At 38.8% G+C, this 17,498-nt stretch overlaps 4 protein-coding genes across 4 annotated transcripts; 1 reads left to right on the forward strand and 3 right to left on the reverse strand.

The window, feature by feature from the left end:
* Nucleotides 1-1,186: 1,186 nt before the first annotated feature.
* LOC130999933 (protein ENHANCED PSEUDOMONAS SUSCEPTIBILITY 1-like) lies at nt 1,187-2,790 on the reverse strand. Its single transcript, XM_057925639.1, has one exon. It carries the CDS (start codon nt 2,615-2,617, stop codon nt 1,334-1,336), a length of 1,284 nt encoding a protein of 427 aa, XP_057781622.1. The 5' UTR covers nt 2,618-2,790; the 3' UTR covers nt 1,187-1,333.
* Nucleotides 2,791-5,708: 2,918 nt separating this feature from the next.
* Nucleotides 5,709-6,773, forward strand: LOC130997059 (double-strand break repair protein MRE11-like). The gene is made up of 5 exons (XM_057922337.1): nt 5,709-5,814; nt 5,941-6,003; nt 6,082-6,153; nt 6,300-6,377; nt 6,720-6,773. The coding sequence occupies exons 1-5, from the start codon at nt 5,719-5,721 to the stop codon at nt 6,771-6,773; spliced, it is 363 nt and encodes a 120-aa protein (XP_057778320.1). The 5' UTR covers nt 5,709-5,718.
* A 3,206-nt stretch (nt 6,774-9,979) lies between these two features.
* LOC130999934 (uncharacterized acetyltransferase At3g50280-like) lies at nt 9,980-11,654 on the reverse strand. The gene has a single exon (XM_057925640.1). The coding sequence runs from the start codon at nt 11,545-11,547 to the stop codon at nt 10,243-10,245; it is 1,305 nt and encodes a 434-aa protein (XP_057781623.1). The 5' UTR covers nt 11,548-11,654; the 3' UTR covers nt 9,980-10,242.
* A 3,706-nt stretch (nt 11,655-15,360) lies between these two features.
* LOC130999935 (protein ENHANCED PSEUDOMONAS SUSCEPTIBILITY 1-like) lies at nt 15,361-17,022 on the reverse strand. The gene has a single exon (XM_057925641.1). The coding sequence runs from the start codon at nt 16,833-16,835 to the stop codon at nt 15,543-15,545; it is 1,293 nt and encodes a 430-aa protein (XP_057781624.1). The 5' UTR covers nt 16,836-17,022; the 3' UTR covers nt 15,361-15,542.
* Between the last annotated feature and the right edge of the window lie 476 nt (nt 17,023-17,498).

Here is a 17,498-nt window from a genome sequence, read left to right on the forward strand (position 1 = left end):
CATTCATCCACGATATCGTTTCTATATTGTGAACGACACGAGTTTTAACAAAATTGTGGATAATAGTGAATATTGGTGTAAGGGGAGTTTGGGTTCCACTATAAATGTGTGGAGGAAAATAAAGTGTTATGTAGACCATAAATGATATTGTGAACGGACCAAAATAGCAAAAGTGTAACCACTGGATGAAGTATGAATGATTTGTGTTACATGGGATGCCTGCTAAAGATGCATAGGGGCTTATGTGCAAAATACAGAAGTTAGAGGAGTTAGTTGCAAAGTGGATGTAAAGTAGTTATAACTACCATTGTGAAAGACTACGTCGTTTTGCTCCTCTTCTTTAGAATTAGTTGTGATATTTTGTATGTATTCGGTGCAGCAGCTTTTGCATGAGTGACTGAATCTAGTTTTGATTCAGAGAGAAAAAGAGTTTTTGAGAGATACACTGTGTAGAGTTCACTAATTGAGTTTCTCGTTAGCTGAAAGTGAGTGTCTGTAATTCCGGTTATCTTCTCCGACGAAGTTAATGAGATTGCGATTGGCCCTTTGTGGCCGTAAACTTTCACAGTCAAACCACGTAAATCTCGTCTAATTAAATTTCTTTATTTTTGTTTTGCTTCGATCTTTTGAGAGCTAACAATTTGAATATGCGGCGGAGCCACATGGAGACAGTGGAATTACTTAACCCTCCTAAGATTTTGTGATTTTTGTAGAGGTATTTTCGTAATTTATTTTATTATAAAAGCATGTATTTTTACAAAGATGATATATTTATAATATTTTTATTTGGATTTTAATGCCAATTTTAACGTTTTCATGATGTATGACTTCAATTTTGATATATTTTCAAAAATCATGAATTTTACATATATGTTTTAATTTGATCATGTATTTAAAATTTTCGTATCGGATATTTAACTGGACTGACTAAGCTTATTAGTAAAACGTATCTATTGCATTGTATCATGATTCTTCTAACATCTCAATTCGAAAAATATGTTTTATGTGGGAGAATATTATAATTTCACTTTAATTTTTATCATTAAAAAAATAATTATCGGGAAAACAATTTATAAAATTGGTACAAGTTAGAAAAATTAGAATAAATTTGATAAATTGAAAAGATTGGAATATAATCAATAAATTATAAAAGTTAAAATGGAATTCATAACATAAAACCGCTAAAATTGAATATAAACCACCTCATTTAAAATAATTCATAAATATTTTTCTTCAACTCACTTTACATACTAACTATATTTTTATAAATCTTATATTTAAAAATAGTGAAATATTATCAATGAGACTATATTTGACTGGATTTTTACGTATATTAACGCATCATACACTCCATTGCATGTAACGTCTCCTCCGCCAAGCAAACTTCTACATCGATACCGCCGGTCTCCGCCGCCGGAAAAACTATCACCAACCCCTCAACTTTCTGCATCTTCCCACTCCTCACACCAATTGGCTTCCCCCACCCAAAATCGCACCCGTACACGTCGTGTCGCGGAGAACTCCCCATGATAAGAGGCGGCGGAGCGCCACTCCCGTCAGACTCGTGAAATTCCACCTTCTTCGCCAACTCGCGCGTCGCCGCTTCATCGGTTTGCCGAGAAATCAGCTCGTTGATCCGGAGCGCGGCGGCGCCCAATCCTCTCTGCAACAGATCGCTCTCGCTAATAAACAACACAGCAGGATAGGATGCGTTACCGAAATAGGCATCAGGCAAAGACGACATCCTCGCTCTTGCGCCGATGGGGATTAGTATAACGCGAGTGGTTGAATCGTTGGTGGTTTGGGAGCTAACTGCGCTCCGCCATAGATGAGCCATGAGTGCTTGCAGAGTAGATATTTTGTCGGTGCCGGCTTCGGAATTTGCTTTAGCCTTCAATTGACCTAATTTCTCCTTGCTGAAGTGGAATACCTTCTGCGGCAATTGACATGGAGCAATTAGGTTTTTCTCTAATGTAGGGATATGGATGAGTCTGTTATCCACGGCGGCGACATTGCAGCGGTCAAAAATTGGGGATCTCGAAATTAATTCCGAACCGCGGGATATCTCCGACCAGGAGTTGAGGAAATGCCAGAAGGAAGTGCCGTCCACGACGGCGTGATTGGCGGCGCAGCCGATGAAGAGGCCGTCGGCGAGTTCCGTGACCTGCACCGCCAACAGAGGCTTTGAAATTCCTTCGTAATTAGTGACGCCTACGCTGATCGGGATCAAGGAGGATACGATTTCCGGTATATAGCTCGGTTCGACGATGTCGGAGACCGAGACGGCGGCGGCGACAGCATGAGTGAACTCGGCTCCTGCGTTGTTGCAGTCCACGAAGAAGCTGGCTGTGTCGCCGTCGTGCGGCGTGGCGGCGAGGCGGCCGGCGAGGGGAGGGAAAAAGTCGAGAGCGCGGGAGAGGGAGTTTTTGAGGTGTTGGATTAGGTGTTGTTGGGATTGGAAGTGAGAGGTGTGGAATATGAGGCCTCTTTGGATGGGAACGATTGGGAGTAATCGTAAATCCCATGGATTAAGCTCTAATCTTGAGATTGAAGTTGAAGCAGCAGTTGCAGTGGCGCTAACAAGAGATGAAGAAATCAGCTCGACTTTTTTTGCCATCTTCAAATTCTAATTTTGGGTGTGAGAGAAAAGAATCTATGTAGAATACAAGATTAAATAAATAAATATTTTCTTGAGTGAGAAGCAAATTACTTGATTCACAAGGAGTGGTCCAAAGCCGCCGTCATTGTTGACTTTGCAAATCAGACCAGCTACGTATGCCACTCATGTTGTTTGTGCAAGTGGTCTTCATATAGCACTTCGGATCCCCTGTCCCCACTCCCCTGTCCCACTCCCTGTCCCAATCAAATACTGCGTCGTTTTGCCCATAATAAGTGCGCCCCTTGAGCCGAGCTGTGCTATACTAGTGAGTTGAATTATTAATTTAGTATCAGCATATATATTTTGAGTAATTAAAAGGGGCGCACTTATTATGGGCAAAACGACGCAGTATTTGGTTGGGACAGGGAGTGGGACAGGGGAGTGGGGACAGGGGATCCGAACTGTTCATATAGTACTAATAACCTAATAAAACTGTATATGTCGTGATTGGATTATTTTGTCGCCTTTAATTTGTCTATATTCTTTTTCTTTTCTTTTTTGATGTTTGTGCCAGTGGTCTTTATATAGTAAAACTGTCTATGTCGTGATTGGATTATTTTGTCGCCACTACTACAAATTTGGTCTTTCTCTACACTGCATAGACTACGATTTTTTGTAAAAATCGTAGTCTATACTAATATACTACGGTTTTTGACCATGACTGTAGTGTATGTGCGCGTTTTTCGTGATAATACACTACGATAACATAAAAAATGTAGTCTATCATAGGCATAGTATACGGTTCTATCAACCGTAGTGTATGAGCGTGATTTTTCTTAGTTTTCTCTACATTTTTTCTTCATAACGTAGTGTATGTGTGTGTAGTTTTACTTTTCTCTACCGTCATCTTCAAACTGTAGTGTATGTGCGTGTGTCTTCATACTTTTCTTTACATTAATCTAAAAACTGTAGTATATTAATAAAAATAAATTTATTTTTATTATAAAAAATGAATGGTCTATGTTTTAAATATTGACTTTTATTTATAATTATTTAAATAATAATTAAGATATAATTTATAAACATAAAATAATTAAAGATTTTTAATAATTTAATTTATATTGTATATCATTTCTTTTTTAAAAAAAATTATTTAAATATTAAGTAAGATAAATTTACATTGCATGTAAACTTTTAAAGAGTGAATTTATTTTGTAATGATTTTTGTTAATCATTTAGATATTTAATAAATATGAATTTATTTGTTATAAATAAATAAAAATAAGAAAAATTTGTATTGTATAGTGTTTTTTTTCTAAACATTATTTAAATAACGATTATGATAAATTTTGTAAATTTTTTAAAAATACAAATTTTAAATAAAAAATAATTTATATAGAAATTATTACTCCCTCCGTCCACAATTTAAAGCCCCACTTTGATGTGGGCACGGAGACTAAGAAAGCTGAAAATGGTGATGTGGATGAAATAAAAGGGTAGTTGACTAAAGTGATAAAGTAGTTGACTAAAGTGTTAAAGGTGTTGTGTGGTGGGTCTACTAGTGATAAAGTGTAATAAATATAGAATATAAAAATAATAAAGGTGTTGTATGGTGGGTCCATTAGTGGCAAATGGTAGTAATTTTAAATAAAGAGGGAGGGTAAAAATGTACAAAAAGCAGAATAGGGCTTTAAATTGTGGACAAAAATTTAAGGGAAAGTAGGGCTTTAAATTGTGGACGGAGGGAGTATTTTTATTTAAATATTAAATAGAATAAATTACATACATATAATTATAAAAAATATATAAAAAAAAAACATAATTAATAAAGGGAGTAGGATTCGAACATATAAAATAAAATTGATTGTAGTGTATTAAGATCCTACACTAGCCAATTTCAATTGAAAAATAACTCCCTCCCACGTACCCACTCTAACTCTACCCTCTCTCACTCTACCCTCGCCCATCTCAAACTCACTCTTCTGCCGTCTGTATTCACAAACCCTCAGCCCTCTTCCTCAATCGCCGTTGTCTGTAAGCCGCCCTCTCCCTAAACCGCCGTTTTCAGCATCAAACTCGTCCTCTCCCTCAAATCCGCCATCTCTCTCCCTTAAAGCGCTGTCTTTCTCCCATCTTTCTCCCGTCACCGCGCCGCCAGCACCACATCGCCGTCTGTATGCCGCCATCACCACGCCGCATCGTGCCACCCCTGGTCAGTCGGCACAGCCACGACCACCTCATGCTCGGCACAACCAAACGGTCTAAACTCTTGTGAATCAAACCCTTGCGAATGGTGGTTGCATCAATTCCCCTGCTCCAAATACAAACCCTCTTCCAAACCCCTGGCCCTTTGCTGGTAGTAAGTCTCAATTAGACATTTTTTTCTTTCATTTTCTAATATTTTATTGTTCGAAAGACAATTATTGATTTTTGCTAAAAATTTCTTATACATACTTGAGTATACAGTGAGAAGAATTGTCTGAAATTAGTTTAGAATTTTTGCTAAAAATTTCTAGATATGTTCATAACAGAGAGAGAGCAGAGAGTCTATATTGTTTCAGAGATGGATATTTTAAGGCTATTTATCTTAAAAATCATATAAGTTTAGAATATCTAATTTTGTATATATATTCATGAGTGGTGGAAGTTGAGTTTGTTAGTCTTGACTTCTTGATCTTTGGCTTTTCTCACAAGTTAGTAATTTATATGTAGATTATATGCAATGGGTAACTGAAGGTGCAATTTTCAATTGACTTATTGTATGCATGCTATTAGTGTTTTGTCATGTAATTGTATTTTTTGGACAGTTGCACGAATGTCTTTATGGAAAGGGTGCAATTGATTCCACTCACAATAATGAATATTTCATTGATATGCTAAACTTATATTTGCTCATATTGATGCCTCCTTTGTTTCTGCATAATTCCTCTTTGTTGCTGCAAGGTGAGTGCTCTTTTGTAGCTATGGTCATTCCGTTTGTTTATTGCATGAAGAGTCAATATTTTGGATGAACGATTGCTTTTTAGTTTGCATTCGAAAGCCTCATGCAAGAGACTGTTGCATCAATGGCCCGATAATATGTGCGCAGCATCATATCATATGTTCAGGAAGTACCAGGAATGGGTTTTCACATCACACAACCTGGTTCATCTGTTGCAACATCATTGATTGATGGTGAATCAAAGCCAAAACATGTGCTGCTTTTAGAGATCAAGGTTGTAATTGACTGAATTTTTCTTTGCACCTATCTTCCTTTTTGTTTTATAAATTCAATACTGTTTTTTATCTTTTCAATGTCCACAATTCCTAAATAATTATATGTACTACCAAATATAATGTAGGGGAATCAGTATCGGCCAACAAAGATACCTCTGAGTTCAGTGAGGCCATTTGAATACACAGAGGTATATACCGTATATTAACTCCTATGTGGAATAACTAGACAAACTTCAACTGTATTTTTTATGGTCTATGATGTGAAGGTGGTGCTGAAGGATGAGCCTGACATAGACTCGAATGATCATAATACAATTCTTGAACATTTGGATAAAGTGGTAAGATTGCTGCATTCTTTTATACTCCTCCTTGGATGTTGTAAACATACTCTTTAAATCCCTTAGAATATACACATTAATTATGATGACTTTTGCTAATTTGACTGCGGTACATGTTTTATTTTTCTTTGGTTCCGTTTTTGTAGGTTAGAGATTTGATAGAGAGGGCAAACCAAAAGGCTGTGAAGAAACAAGAGCTCAAGCTTCCCTTAGTTCGAATAAAGGTAATTTTTGTATTATTGTTATTTTCCCTTTTTATAGTTTAACAATCGGAGTTATACTAAATAGGATATTGATGAAGTTCGTGTTGAGTGGGTGAATCTCATTCTTAGTCACATATAAAAAGTAGAGGTAATAATCTACAACTTTGGTTTACTAATATGGATTTGTGTTATAGATATACTAGTATATGTTTATTTAGTCTATTGATTTTAATGAAAGAAATATACTTTTGAAATAATATATGTTGCAATTAGCTGGAATTTTGTTTGAAATGTAAGAAATGCTTTGTTGACATAATTGTTTTATATGTTTTCATGGCAAATCATGTTTTAATTTTGTGCCAGGATATGCTGGAAATGAAGCAAAAACAGGAGAGACTTTTGCTGAATTTTCCATGAAGATTCTTCAACAATAGAATACTAGATATTGTTTTGAAAAAAAATATTGTACTCTTTGTTTTGTATATTTAATCTCATGTCGTTGTTAGCTTCATTTCAGTGTACATTAACAGAATATGAAATATTGTGAAATTATATATGACAATTATAATTTTTTAGTGTATCAATATTTGTATTTCATTTTTTTGTTAATTTTAAATAAAATAACAATAATTTTTAGTTGACGATAGCCAACCACTACGACAATATGCGTAGAGTAAGATCACTAAAAGTGTAGTCTTTAAATACTATAGACTACCAATTCTAGTTGACAAACCGTAGTCTATTCTTCCAATACACTACAATTTCGAACAGACTTAACTACGGTTTCCATGTGTAGTATATGATTACACATAGACTACGGTTTTCACACATAGTATATGTGCGTCTAAAAATGTAGTCTTAAGTAACTATAGACTACGGTTATAAAACCGTAGTCTATATTGATGGGAATAGACTACACCATCTATCACTACGATTATTAAATCACATAGACTACGGTGTTAAATTGTAGTCTATGAGCTTTTTTGTAGTAGCGCGCCTTTAATTTGTCAATATTCTTTTTCTTTTCTTTTTTAAGTGGGGAGAGGTTGAATTTGAAGTCTTCTCAATATCTTCTTCCATTTCTTATTATAAAGCTATTTAACAATATCAAAAATGTTGCTATCAAATGTATTAATCCCCGTCTTTACAAAAAAGGGTCGATCGCCTCATCAATTTGACAAGAAATCACATCATTGATTTTGAGCGCAACGACCCTTCATCCTCTCAGAAATACTCCCTCCCTCCATGAAATAAACTTCTAATTGGAGTGGAGGGCTGCCGAAAATAAGGGGGAAGAAAGAGAAGAGGAGAGCTTGCTTTGATGAGGTGATGTGATGGTGTTATTTGTTTCATTAATGTGTATCTTGCAATAACTAGGATGATAAATGGTGAGGATGTCATCCTCTTAATGGTGCAGGAGAATGAGAAGAGAGAAGAGAGAGAGCCGAGCATGAGGGGGAGGGGGGGGGGAGAGAGATTGTGCATGTGCATGTGTGATCTCAAAATAAGGGATTGTGTTGGCTAAAACTAGGTTGGCTACTTAAGGGAGTGGTTAATGTGGGCATGTGGGTTTCATTTATGGGAGGAGAAAGGAGTAATGAGGGAGAGAGGAGGGAGTGAGAGGGCTGCGTGAGGGAGAGAAACCGAGAGGGAAAGAGAGAGAGAAAGAGAGAGATCGAGAGAGATTGAGAGAGAGTGAGAGAGAAAGAGAGAGAGGTGTATATATACTATATATATATATATATACTTGAATAATTATAACTCTTATTTAGTGTGTGGGAAAAAATATATCTCATGAAATTATATATATATGTGAGGAAAATTTATCTCAATTATGATATTACTAATATCATAATAACAATGCGTCAATAAATCATATGTGAATATTCTACCACGTAAAATATTAATATCACATAGACATTTCAATAAAAATATAGGGCGAAGATAGGTTTCTCTAAAATAAATTTATAAGACCCGAGAAAATAATATCGCCTCCTATTAAGCTCTCAAAATAATTCTTATCTCATTTATTCGCCCACGTGCATAATTCCTCTAGCTACTATTTAAACTCAATTTAAATCGAGCTAGGGCACAAATAGTTTCTCAAAATACGGGGTGTTACACTTTTTCAATTTTCTACACATTTTTTAATCTCGATATCCAAAAGTAATACTCCCTCCGTCCGTCAAAAGTATTCCATAATTACTATATTTGGCGTCCGCAAAAAGTATTCCACTTTCCTTTTTAAGCCATGGTCCCACCATCCACCTTTATATTTTATTCTTACAAACGCTCTTTATTTACAAAAAAATCCACCCCAAATTCAATCTCAACCACACATCTCATAAAGTGGTGGGACCTTTTCTCCACTACATCAACATCATCATACATTTTATTAAACTCCGTGCCCGGCCAAAGTGGAATACTTTTGGCGGACGGAGGGAGTAGAATATTTGTAATGGGATAGAGGAAGTATTATTCAATTATTGAGTTTGGTCACATGGGTTGTCTGGGAATTGTGACCACCTTAATGACAATTTTCAATTATTGTACTTGGGTCACGTGGGTTGATTGAGCAGTGATAAATAAGCGGTTATTTTAGAATTACAAGAAGTATCTAATAGCAACTCGCATGCACACAAGCATGAGCGGATTCAGAATTAATTTAACATGAGGTGGTCTTGAGTATACTCAGGTGTACTGTACAATCGGGTTACATCTTCACTTAAATTTTGACCCGCACCCTGATTTGAACTCATATTCTGACCCAACCCATATAAATAATACTATTTTAGGTACGGGTCAACCCGATTGTACGGTACACCCAGGTGTACCTAAGATTTTGTGATTTAACATTGGGGGGATGAATTTGTTTAATTACGTTGTCTGAAAATAATTGCACGGGGTTCGGAGGCGGAGTCCTCGAAAAATTATTTTTTTAGCATTTCGTACAGTTTATTTTCATGCATTTTTTTAACATTCACTTAATAAAATAAATAGTTGTTCACAATTTAATTAATTCAACATCAAGTACATCGAAAACATATAAAGACATACTTTTGTGCATTTAAAAAAAAAACTATTTCATCTTCTAAACAAATAAGCTAATTTTCATTATTAATAGTTCGTAATTTTACTTTAACTTGAGGATTGACTCAAATTTAATATTAAAATATTAACTAAGAAAGAAACATAGGATAAAAATAACATAAATATAACAAATCAATGTAAAATATTAAGCAATTAACATGGATATTATAGTTATATTAAAACAATGAATTATATTTTTTTGTATTTCTTATTTATATACATAGATTATATTAAAATAACTTATGTGAAACTTCCACAAAATTATACTCCCTCCTCCGTCCGCCAAAAGTGGAGCACTTTAGATGGGCACGAGATTTAATGACATGCATGTAACAAAACTAATAGTTGTAATTTAAGATTTATAGAAGGAAAATATACATTTTAAAAACGAGAATACTAATTAATAGTATTTCATTTTTAATTTTATTTTATTTTATTTTTAAGAAATAATTATCTAAAATTTAAAATTGGAAAAAATAAATAAATTGAAAACATTGGGACTCAATTGATAAATTTTAAAAATTAAAATCAAATTGATAAAATACTTAAAATCAAGATAGATTGACGATTAAGCCCGTGACAGTCTAAAATGGGAATCTCTTCCCATTTTAGATCTTCTATTGCATTCTAAGGTGACATAGTCTATTGTATATACAAATGAATAACATGTTATAGTAGTTCTAAAGATTCAAAATTCATCAATAATTATTACCACATATCAATCATGCATCATTTACGAATTTAAAATAAGATGTCACGTTAGGATAGAAGATCTGATCAATTGATCTGTTCCACCTTATTGAGGGAGCACAGTTAAGAACTCCTCCATTGTCTGTAGCATCTCCTCCTTGAAGTAAACTTCGAGGTCGATACCGTCGGCATCCGCTGCCGGAAAAGCCGCCACCAACCCCTCAACTTTCCGATCATTGTTACTCCTCACAGCAATCGGTTTCCCCCACCCAAAATCACAGCCGTACACATCTAGCCGGTGAGAACCTCCGACGAGAAGAGGGGGCCCACCCCCCACGTCCACCCACGCTCTCCCAGTTTGCACCTTCTTCTCCGCCTCGCGCGCGATCGCCTCATCAGTTTGCTCGGAAATCACCTCATTGATCCTCAGCGCGGTGGCGCCCAATCCTTTCTGCAATAGCTCATCCTCGCCGATCGCCAACGCAGGAAAACAAAGCGCGTTCCCAAAATATCCATCCGGCAAAGACGACACCCTCGCTCTTGCGCCGATCGCGATTATCAAAACGCGAGTGGTTGGATCGTTATTATTGATTTGAGAGCGTACTACGCTCCGCCATAGATGAGCCGTGAGTGCTTGCAGAGTAGATATTTTGTCGGTGCCGGCTTCGGAATTGGCTTTAGCCTTCAATTCACCTAATTTTTCTTTGCTGAAGTGGAATACCTTCAGCTGCGGCGGCAATTGAGATGGAGCCATTAGGTTTTCCTCTAATGTAGGGATATGGATGAGCCTGTTATCATCAACGCCGGCGGCGGCGCTGCGGCGGTCGAAAATTGGGGATTTCGAAATTGATTCCGATCCGCGGGAGATCTCCGACCAGGATTTGAAGAAATGCCAGAAGGAAGTTCCGTCGGCGACGGCGTGATTGGCGATGCAGCCGATGAAGACGCCGTCGGCGAGCTCCGTCACTTGCACAGCCAACAGAGGCTTTGAAATTCCTTGGTAATTAGTGACGCCGACGTTGATCGGGAACAAGGAAGACACGATTTCCGGTATATACCTCGGCTCGACGATGTCGGAGACGGAGACGGCGGCGGCGACTGCATGGGTGAACTCGGCTCCTGCGTTGTTGCAGGCCACGAAGAAGCTCGCCATGTCGCCGCCGTGCGGGGTGGCGACGAGGCGGCCGGCGAGGGGAGGGAAGAAGTCGAGAGCGCGTGAGAGGGAGTTTTTGAGGTGTTGGATTAGGTTTTGTTGGGATTGAAAGTGAGGGCTGTGGAATATGAGGCCTGTTTGAATGGGGATGACTGGGAGGAATCGTAAATCCCATGGATTAAGCTCCAATCTTGAAATTGAAGCAGTAGCAGTGCCGCTAACAAGAGATGAAGAAAGCATCTCAACTTTTTTTGCCATCTTCAAATTCTAATTTTGGATGTGAGAGAAAATAATTTGGGTAGAATAGAAGATTAAATAGAGAAATTTGCCTGAGAAGCCAGCTATACATGCGAGTCACGTTATTTCTTCAAACTCGTTTTTATATACTATAAACTGTCTATTTATTGATCGGATCATTAAGAGTACGTAATTTATTTTTCAAATTTGAGTTTGATGTTTATTTTTTGAAAAATGTCACTTTGCTTTGATTTCATATCTAATACAGTAAGATTAATATTAAAGTGGCGTTTGATTTGGTGGAATATGAGATAGATAAGATTAATACTCCCTCCGTCCCAGTCCATTAGGCTCAATTCTTTTCGGCACGAAAATTAAGAAACTCACTTTTTGATAAATAAATGGTGTGGTCCACACAATTTTAACCTTTTAAGTACATCCTTAATTTTTGTTAATTACCTTTGCTTCCCCTATCTCATTTTAGTAAAAATAATTATTTTACGAAAAATAATTATTTTTCGTAAGTATTTTATTTAAGAAAAATTATCCACTTTTATTTTTATTTTAAGAAAAATAATTATTTTATTGTGTTATCCACTTTATAATTATTTTTTGTAACTTTTTATTTTTAAAAATTAAAAAAAAAAGAATTAAGAAGTCCCTAATTATTTCTAATTTTAGACTGGGCCTATTGGAGTGGGACGTCCCAAAAAGGAAAACGAGCCTATTGGAATGGGACGGAGGGAGTATCATTTAATATGATAAATAATCACTCAATTGAATGATTAGATATGAACGAAAATCAATCAAAGTTTGATTTGTTGGAATGGGATGAGATAGATAAGATTAATACTATCATTTAAGGCTGCGTTCTCTTTGTGGGAAAAGGATGGAAAACAAATAATATCCTCATTTTCCATCTTTTTCATGTGTTCTCTTTGTTAGTAAATTTTCCTCGGGCTGGAGGGAAAATTTTCCCGGGCAGCCCATTTTCCCACATTATCATCCCAAATCATGATAATATTATCATGACCTGCAGGTGTGATTAAATTTTCCCATAATGTATATTTTTTTGATTTTTCAATTTTGCCCTTAACACTAGGAATGTCAATGAGTGAGTCTTATTCGGATCAAAACCATTAATTTTTTTTTCTTTAATTTTACTCCCCACCCCACCCCCCCACTACCCCACGCCCCCACCCACCCCCTCCCCACTACCCCAGGCCACCACCCATCCCCCACCCCCCAATTTTCTAAAAAAAAAAATTTCTCGCCACCTCCACCCACCCACCCCCTACCCCACGCCCCCACCCACCCCCTCCCCACCACCCCTCCCCCACACCCCAAATTTTTTTTTTTCTCGCCACCTCCACCCCACACCCTACCCCACGCCCCCCACCCACCCCGCCAAAAAAAAAAAAAATTAGTTTTTCTCGCCAACCCACCCACCCCCCACCATCCCCACCCCCCAAATTTTTTTTTTAATTTTTCTCGCCACCTTCACCCACCCACCCCCTCCCCACCACCCCTCCCCAACCCCCAAAAAATTTTTTGTTTTTAAATTTTTCTCGCCACCTCCACTCCACACCCTACCCCACGCTCCCACCCACCCTCGCCCCATCCCCAGCATATTTTTTTTTCTCGCCACCCCCCTATCTCAACGCCCCCACCCCTCGCCCACCCTCCCCACCCGAATTTTTTAGGGTGAGTGGAGGCGGTGTGGAGGTGGCGAGAAAAAAAAAAAATTGGGGGAAAGGGAGAGGGGTAATGAGGGGGTGGGTGGGGGCGTGGGGTGGCGAGAAGAATTTTTAATTTTTTTTGGGGGGTGGTGGTTAGGGAGTGGGTGGTGGCATGGGGTAGGGAGGGTGGGTGGAGGTGGCGAGAAAAATTAAAAAAAAAAATTGGGGAGGGGAAGGGGGTGGGTGGGGGCGTATGGTGGAGGTGGCGAGAAAAATTAAAGAATTTTTTTTTGGGGGGGGGGGGGGGGTGGAGGCGTGGGGAAGGGGGGGGGGGTGCGTGGAAGTGGTGAGAAAAATTAAAAAAAAATTTGGGGGGTGGTGGTGAGGGGGTGGGTGGGAGCGTGGGGTAGGTGAGGGTGGATGGAGGTGGCGAGAAAAACTAAAAAAAAAATAAAAAATTTTGGGGGTGGGGGCGTGGGGTAGGGGGGTGGGTAGGTGGAGGTGGCGAGAAAAATTTTTAAAAAAAAAATTTTTTGGATGGTGGGGAGGGGGCGGGTGAGGGGCGTGGGGTAGGGGGTGGGTGGGTGGAGGTGGCGAGAAAAATTTAAAAAAAAAAAAATTGGGGGCTGGGGAGGGGGTGGGTGGGGGTGTGGGGTAGTTGAGGGTGGGTGGAGGTGGCGAGAAATATTAAAAAAAAAAATTGGGGGTGGGGGGGGTGGGGTGGATGGGGGTGTGGGGTAGTGGAGGGTGGTTGGAGGTGGCGAGAAAAAAAAATTGGGCGGTGGGAAGGGGGGTTGGTGGGTGGAGGTGGCGAGAAAAATTAAAAAAAAATAAAAAATTGGGGGGTGGTGGTGAGGGGGTGGGTGGGGGTGTGGGGTAGGGGAGGGTGAGTGGAGGTGGCGAGAAATTTTTTTGAAAAAAAAAATAAAAATTTTAAGGGGTGGGTAGGGTAGGTGGGGGCGTGGGGTAGGGGGGATGGATGGAGGTGGTGAGAATTTTTTTTTTAATAAAAATAAAAAAAATTGGGGGATTGGGGGTGGTGGGGAGAGGGTGGGTGGGGGCGTGAGGTAGTGGTGTGGGATGGAGGTGGCGAGAAAAATTAAATATTTTTTTTGGGGGGGGGGGGAGGTGGGGGCGAGAGGGGTATGGCATAAAATAAGTAAGTCAATAATAAGAGTAATATTGTCATTTAACAATTTATCCATTATTTTCCAATAAAGAGAACATGTGTATAGGATAAAAAAAAAAATTTCATCAAAGAGAACATGAGATAACAAGAGTGGAAATGATAAAATTTTCCCACCTTTTCATTTCCATCATTTTCTCATGATAATTTTACAACCAAAGAGAACGCACCCTAATATGATAAATAATCACTCAATTGAATGATTAGGTACAAACTGTTAAATGGTATAATGGGGATTAAATATTCTACCGTTTGATTACCTGCAAGAATTCACCAGGGAGAAGGAAACTCGAGAGAAAGAGCAGTAAATTAATATGATTTATATTTCTGAGAAGCAATCCCTTCACAAATTACAAAGAGATGCTATTTATAAGATACATGCAATGAAGATATTTTGGTCATTTCCTAACTACATCATGTACTCCTCATGCACGAGTAACGATAGTTGTAATGAGGAAGCGGAGCTTTTGTCGGGGAATTTGTATTCTTCTGACACAGATCGATGGTAAGATGAAGGGGTGCTCAATTAACACGGCTAAGCATATCCTTTGATATACTCTAGAGAGTTTTATTACTGCAGCCCTCGAATAAGCACTCCTCCACTATTTTATAGTTGCAACCCTAATATTTTTACTTCGAGATTCTTCTCAGTTATTGATACACACGTATCACGATCTTAGCTAATACTCCCTCCGTCCACTAATTCAAGGCATTCTTTCCTTTTTAGGACGTCCATCAACTCAAGGCCTATTCATTTTTAGTAAGTTTTTATTTATATTTAATTGGTGGGTCCCAAAACAATTCACTTTTTCTCCACTCAACTAATAAACAATACATTAATTGTGGGTCCCTTTCTCCACTCAACTAATAAAAATACATTTTTTCTTAAAACCTATGTTTTGCTACTTAGGTCATGAATTAGTGAACGAATGGAGTACATACTTTACTCCTCGTCACGAACCAAGCAATTAATTAAAATAGATTATTTTATCAATCATATCTTGAACACTGAAACCAAACATCTTCCAAAAGAACCAGTCAAAAAGAAAACTTAACAGGCAACAACCACGAAACAAGAATAATACAATCGAACTCGAGTAAGAAAAGATCAAACCAACTTTGAAAAAAACCCATATATATATATATATATATTAACGCATCATACACTCCATTGCATCTAATGTCTCCTCCGCCAAACAAACTTCAACATCGAAACCGCCTGCCTCCGCCGCCGGCAAAACTATCACCAACCCCTCCATTTTTTGCATCTTCCCACTCCTCACACCAATCGGCTTCCCCCACCCAAAATCGCAACCGTACACGTCGTGTCGCGGAGAACTCCCCATGATAAGAGGCGGCGGAGCGCCACTCCCGTCAAATTCGTAAAATTCCACCTTCTTGGCCACGTCACGCGTCGCCGCTTCATCGCTTTGCCGAGAAATCAGCTCGTTGATCCTGAGCGCGGCGGCGCCCAATCCTCCCTGCAACAGATCGCTCTCGCTAATCACCAACGCAGCAGCATAGGACGCGTTCCCGAAATAGGCATCCGGCAAAGACGACATCCTCCCTCTTGTGCCGATGGCGATTAATATAACGCGAGCGGTTGAATCGTTGGTGGTTTGACAGCGGACTGCGCTCCGCCATAGATGAGCCATGAGTGCTTGCAGAGTAGATATTCTGTCGGTGCCGGCTTCGGAATTGGCTTTCGCCTTCAATTCACCTAATTTTTCCTTGCTGAAGTGAAATACCTTCTGCGGCTTCTGCGGCCATTGGGATGGAGCCATTAGGTTTTTCTCTAATGTAGGGATATGGATGAGTCTATTATCAACGGCGGCGGCGGCAGTATTGCAGCGGTCGAAAATTGGGGATTTCGAAATTGATTCCGAACCGCAGGAGATCTCCGACCAGGAGTTGAGGAAATGCCAGAAGGAAGTGCCGTCCACGACGGCGTGATTGGCGGCGCAGCCGATGAAGACGCCGTCGGCGAGCTCCGTGACTTGCACCGCCAACAGAGGTTTTGAAATTCCTTCGTAATTGGTGGCGCCGATGTTGATCGGGAACAAGGAGGATACGATTTCCGGTATGTACCTCGGCTCGATGATGTCGGAGACGGAGACGGCGGCGGCGACAGAATGAGTGAACTCGGCTCCTGCGTTGTTGCAGTCCACGAAGAAAGTCGCCGTGTCGCCGCCGTGCGGGGTGGTGGCGAGGCGGCCGGCGAGGGGAGGGAAAAAGTCGAGAGCGCGGGAGAGGGAGTTTCTGAGGTGTTGGATGAGATGCTGTTGGGATTGAAAGTGAGAGCTGTGGAAAATGAGGCCTCTTTGAATGGGGACGACTGGGAGTAGACGTAAATCCCATAAATTAAGCTCTAATCTTGACACTGAAGCAGCAGTTGCAGTGGCGCTAACAAGAGATGAAGAAATCAGCTCGACTTTTTTTGCCATTTTCAAATTCTAATTTTGGGTGTGAGAGAAAAGAATTTTGGTTGAATGGAATCTTAAATAGAGAAACTTGCCGGCCGGAGAAGGAGATCAAACCAGTCACGTTGTTTCCGCACATTGGTTTTAAAATATAAGCTGTCTATTTCGTGATCGGATTATTAAGAAAAATAACAATAAATTTATTTTTCAAAGTTTGTCATTAATGTTTGTTTTATGAAAAAGATCAATGTACTTTAGATTTCAAATCTAATATTTCTTTCGTCCCATTGATGTTGTCCTGTTTTTCTTTTTGAGTTATCTCATTAATCTTGTTCAGTTTCTATTTTTGATACTAATTTTACACTAAAAATAATATGAGTTCCACACCTTTACACACTTTTACTATACTAATTTAACTCCTCTTAATAACCGTGCCAAAAAAAATGGGACAAGTCTAATGAGATGAAGGGAGTACTACGAGATTAAATAAATACTCTCTCTATCCACCAAAAGTGTAACATAATTATCCGATTGAACGTCCACAAAAAGTGTAACACTTTTTTTTAGGAAATGTCCACATTCACTTCAACTACATTCACTCATTTTTACTTTATACATATCTATCAATTATTATTTTTTTAAACTCGTGTTGACCAAAAGTGGTTAAATTCCCCATCAAAGTTGACT

The sequence above is a fragment of the Salvia miltiorrhiza genome, chromosome 8 (genome assembly GCF_028751815.1).
Source record: "Salvia miltiorrhiza cultivar Shanhuang (shh) chromosome 8, IMPLAD_Smil_shh, whole genome shotgun sequence".
NCBI lineage: Eukaryota > Viridiplantae > Streptophyta > Magnoliopsida > Lamiales > Lamiaceae > Salvia > Salvia miltiorrhiza.

Excerpts from the sequence above, each read along its gene's own strand:
- LOC130999933 (XM_057925639.1), bottom strand. The coding sequence starts at position 2,617 with ATGGCAAAAAAAGTCGAGCTGATTTCTTCATCTCTTGTTAGCGCCACT.
- LOC130997059 (XM_057922337.1), top strand. The coding sequence starts at position 5,719 with ATGGGTTTTCACATCACACAACCTGGTTCATCTGTTGCAACATCATTG. Across the intron at positions 6,004-6,081 it reads GGCCATTTGAATACACAGAG|GTGGTGCTGAAGGATGAGCC; the intron begins GTATATACCGTA and ends TATGATGTGAAG. Across the intron at positions 6,378-6,719 it reads TTCCCTTAGTTCGAATAAAG|GATATGCTGGAAATGAAGCA; the intron begins GTAATTTTTGTA and ends ATTTTGTGCCAG.
- LOC130999934 (XM_057925640.1), bottom strand. The coding sequence starts at position 11,547 with ATGGCAAAAAAAGTTGAGATGCTTTCTTCATCTCTTGTTAGCGGCACT.
- LOC130999935 (XM_057925641.1), bottom strand. The coding sequence starts at position 16,835 with ATGGCAAAAAAAGTCGAGCTGATTTCTTCATCTCTTGTTAGCGCCACT.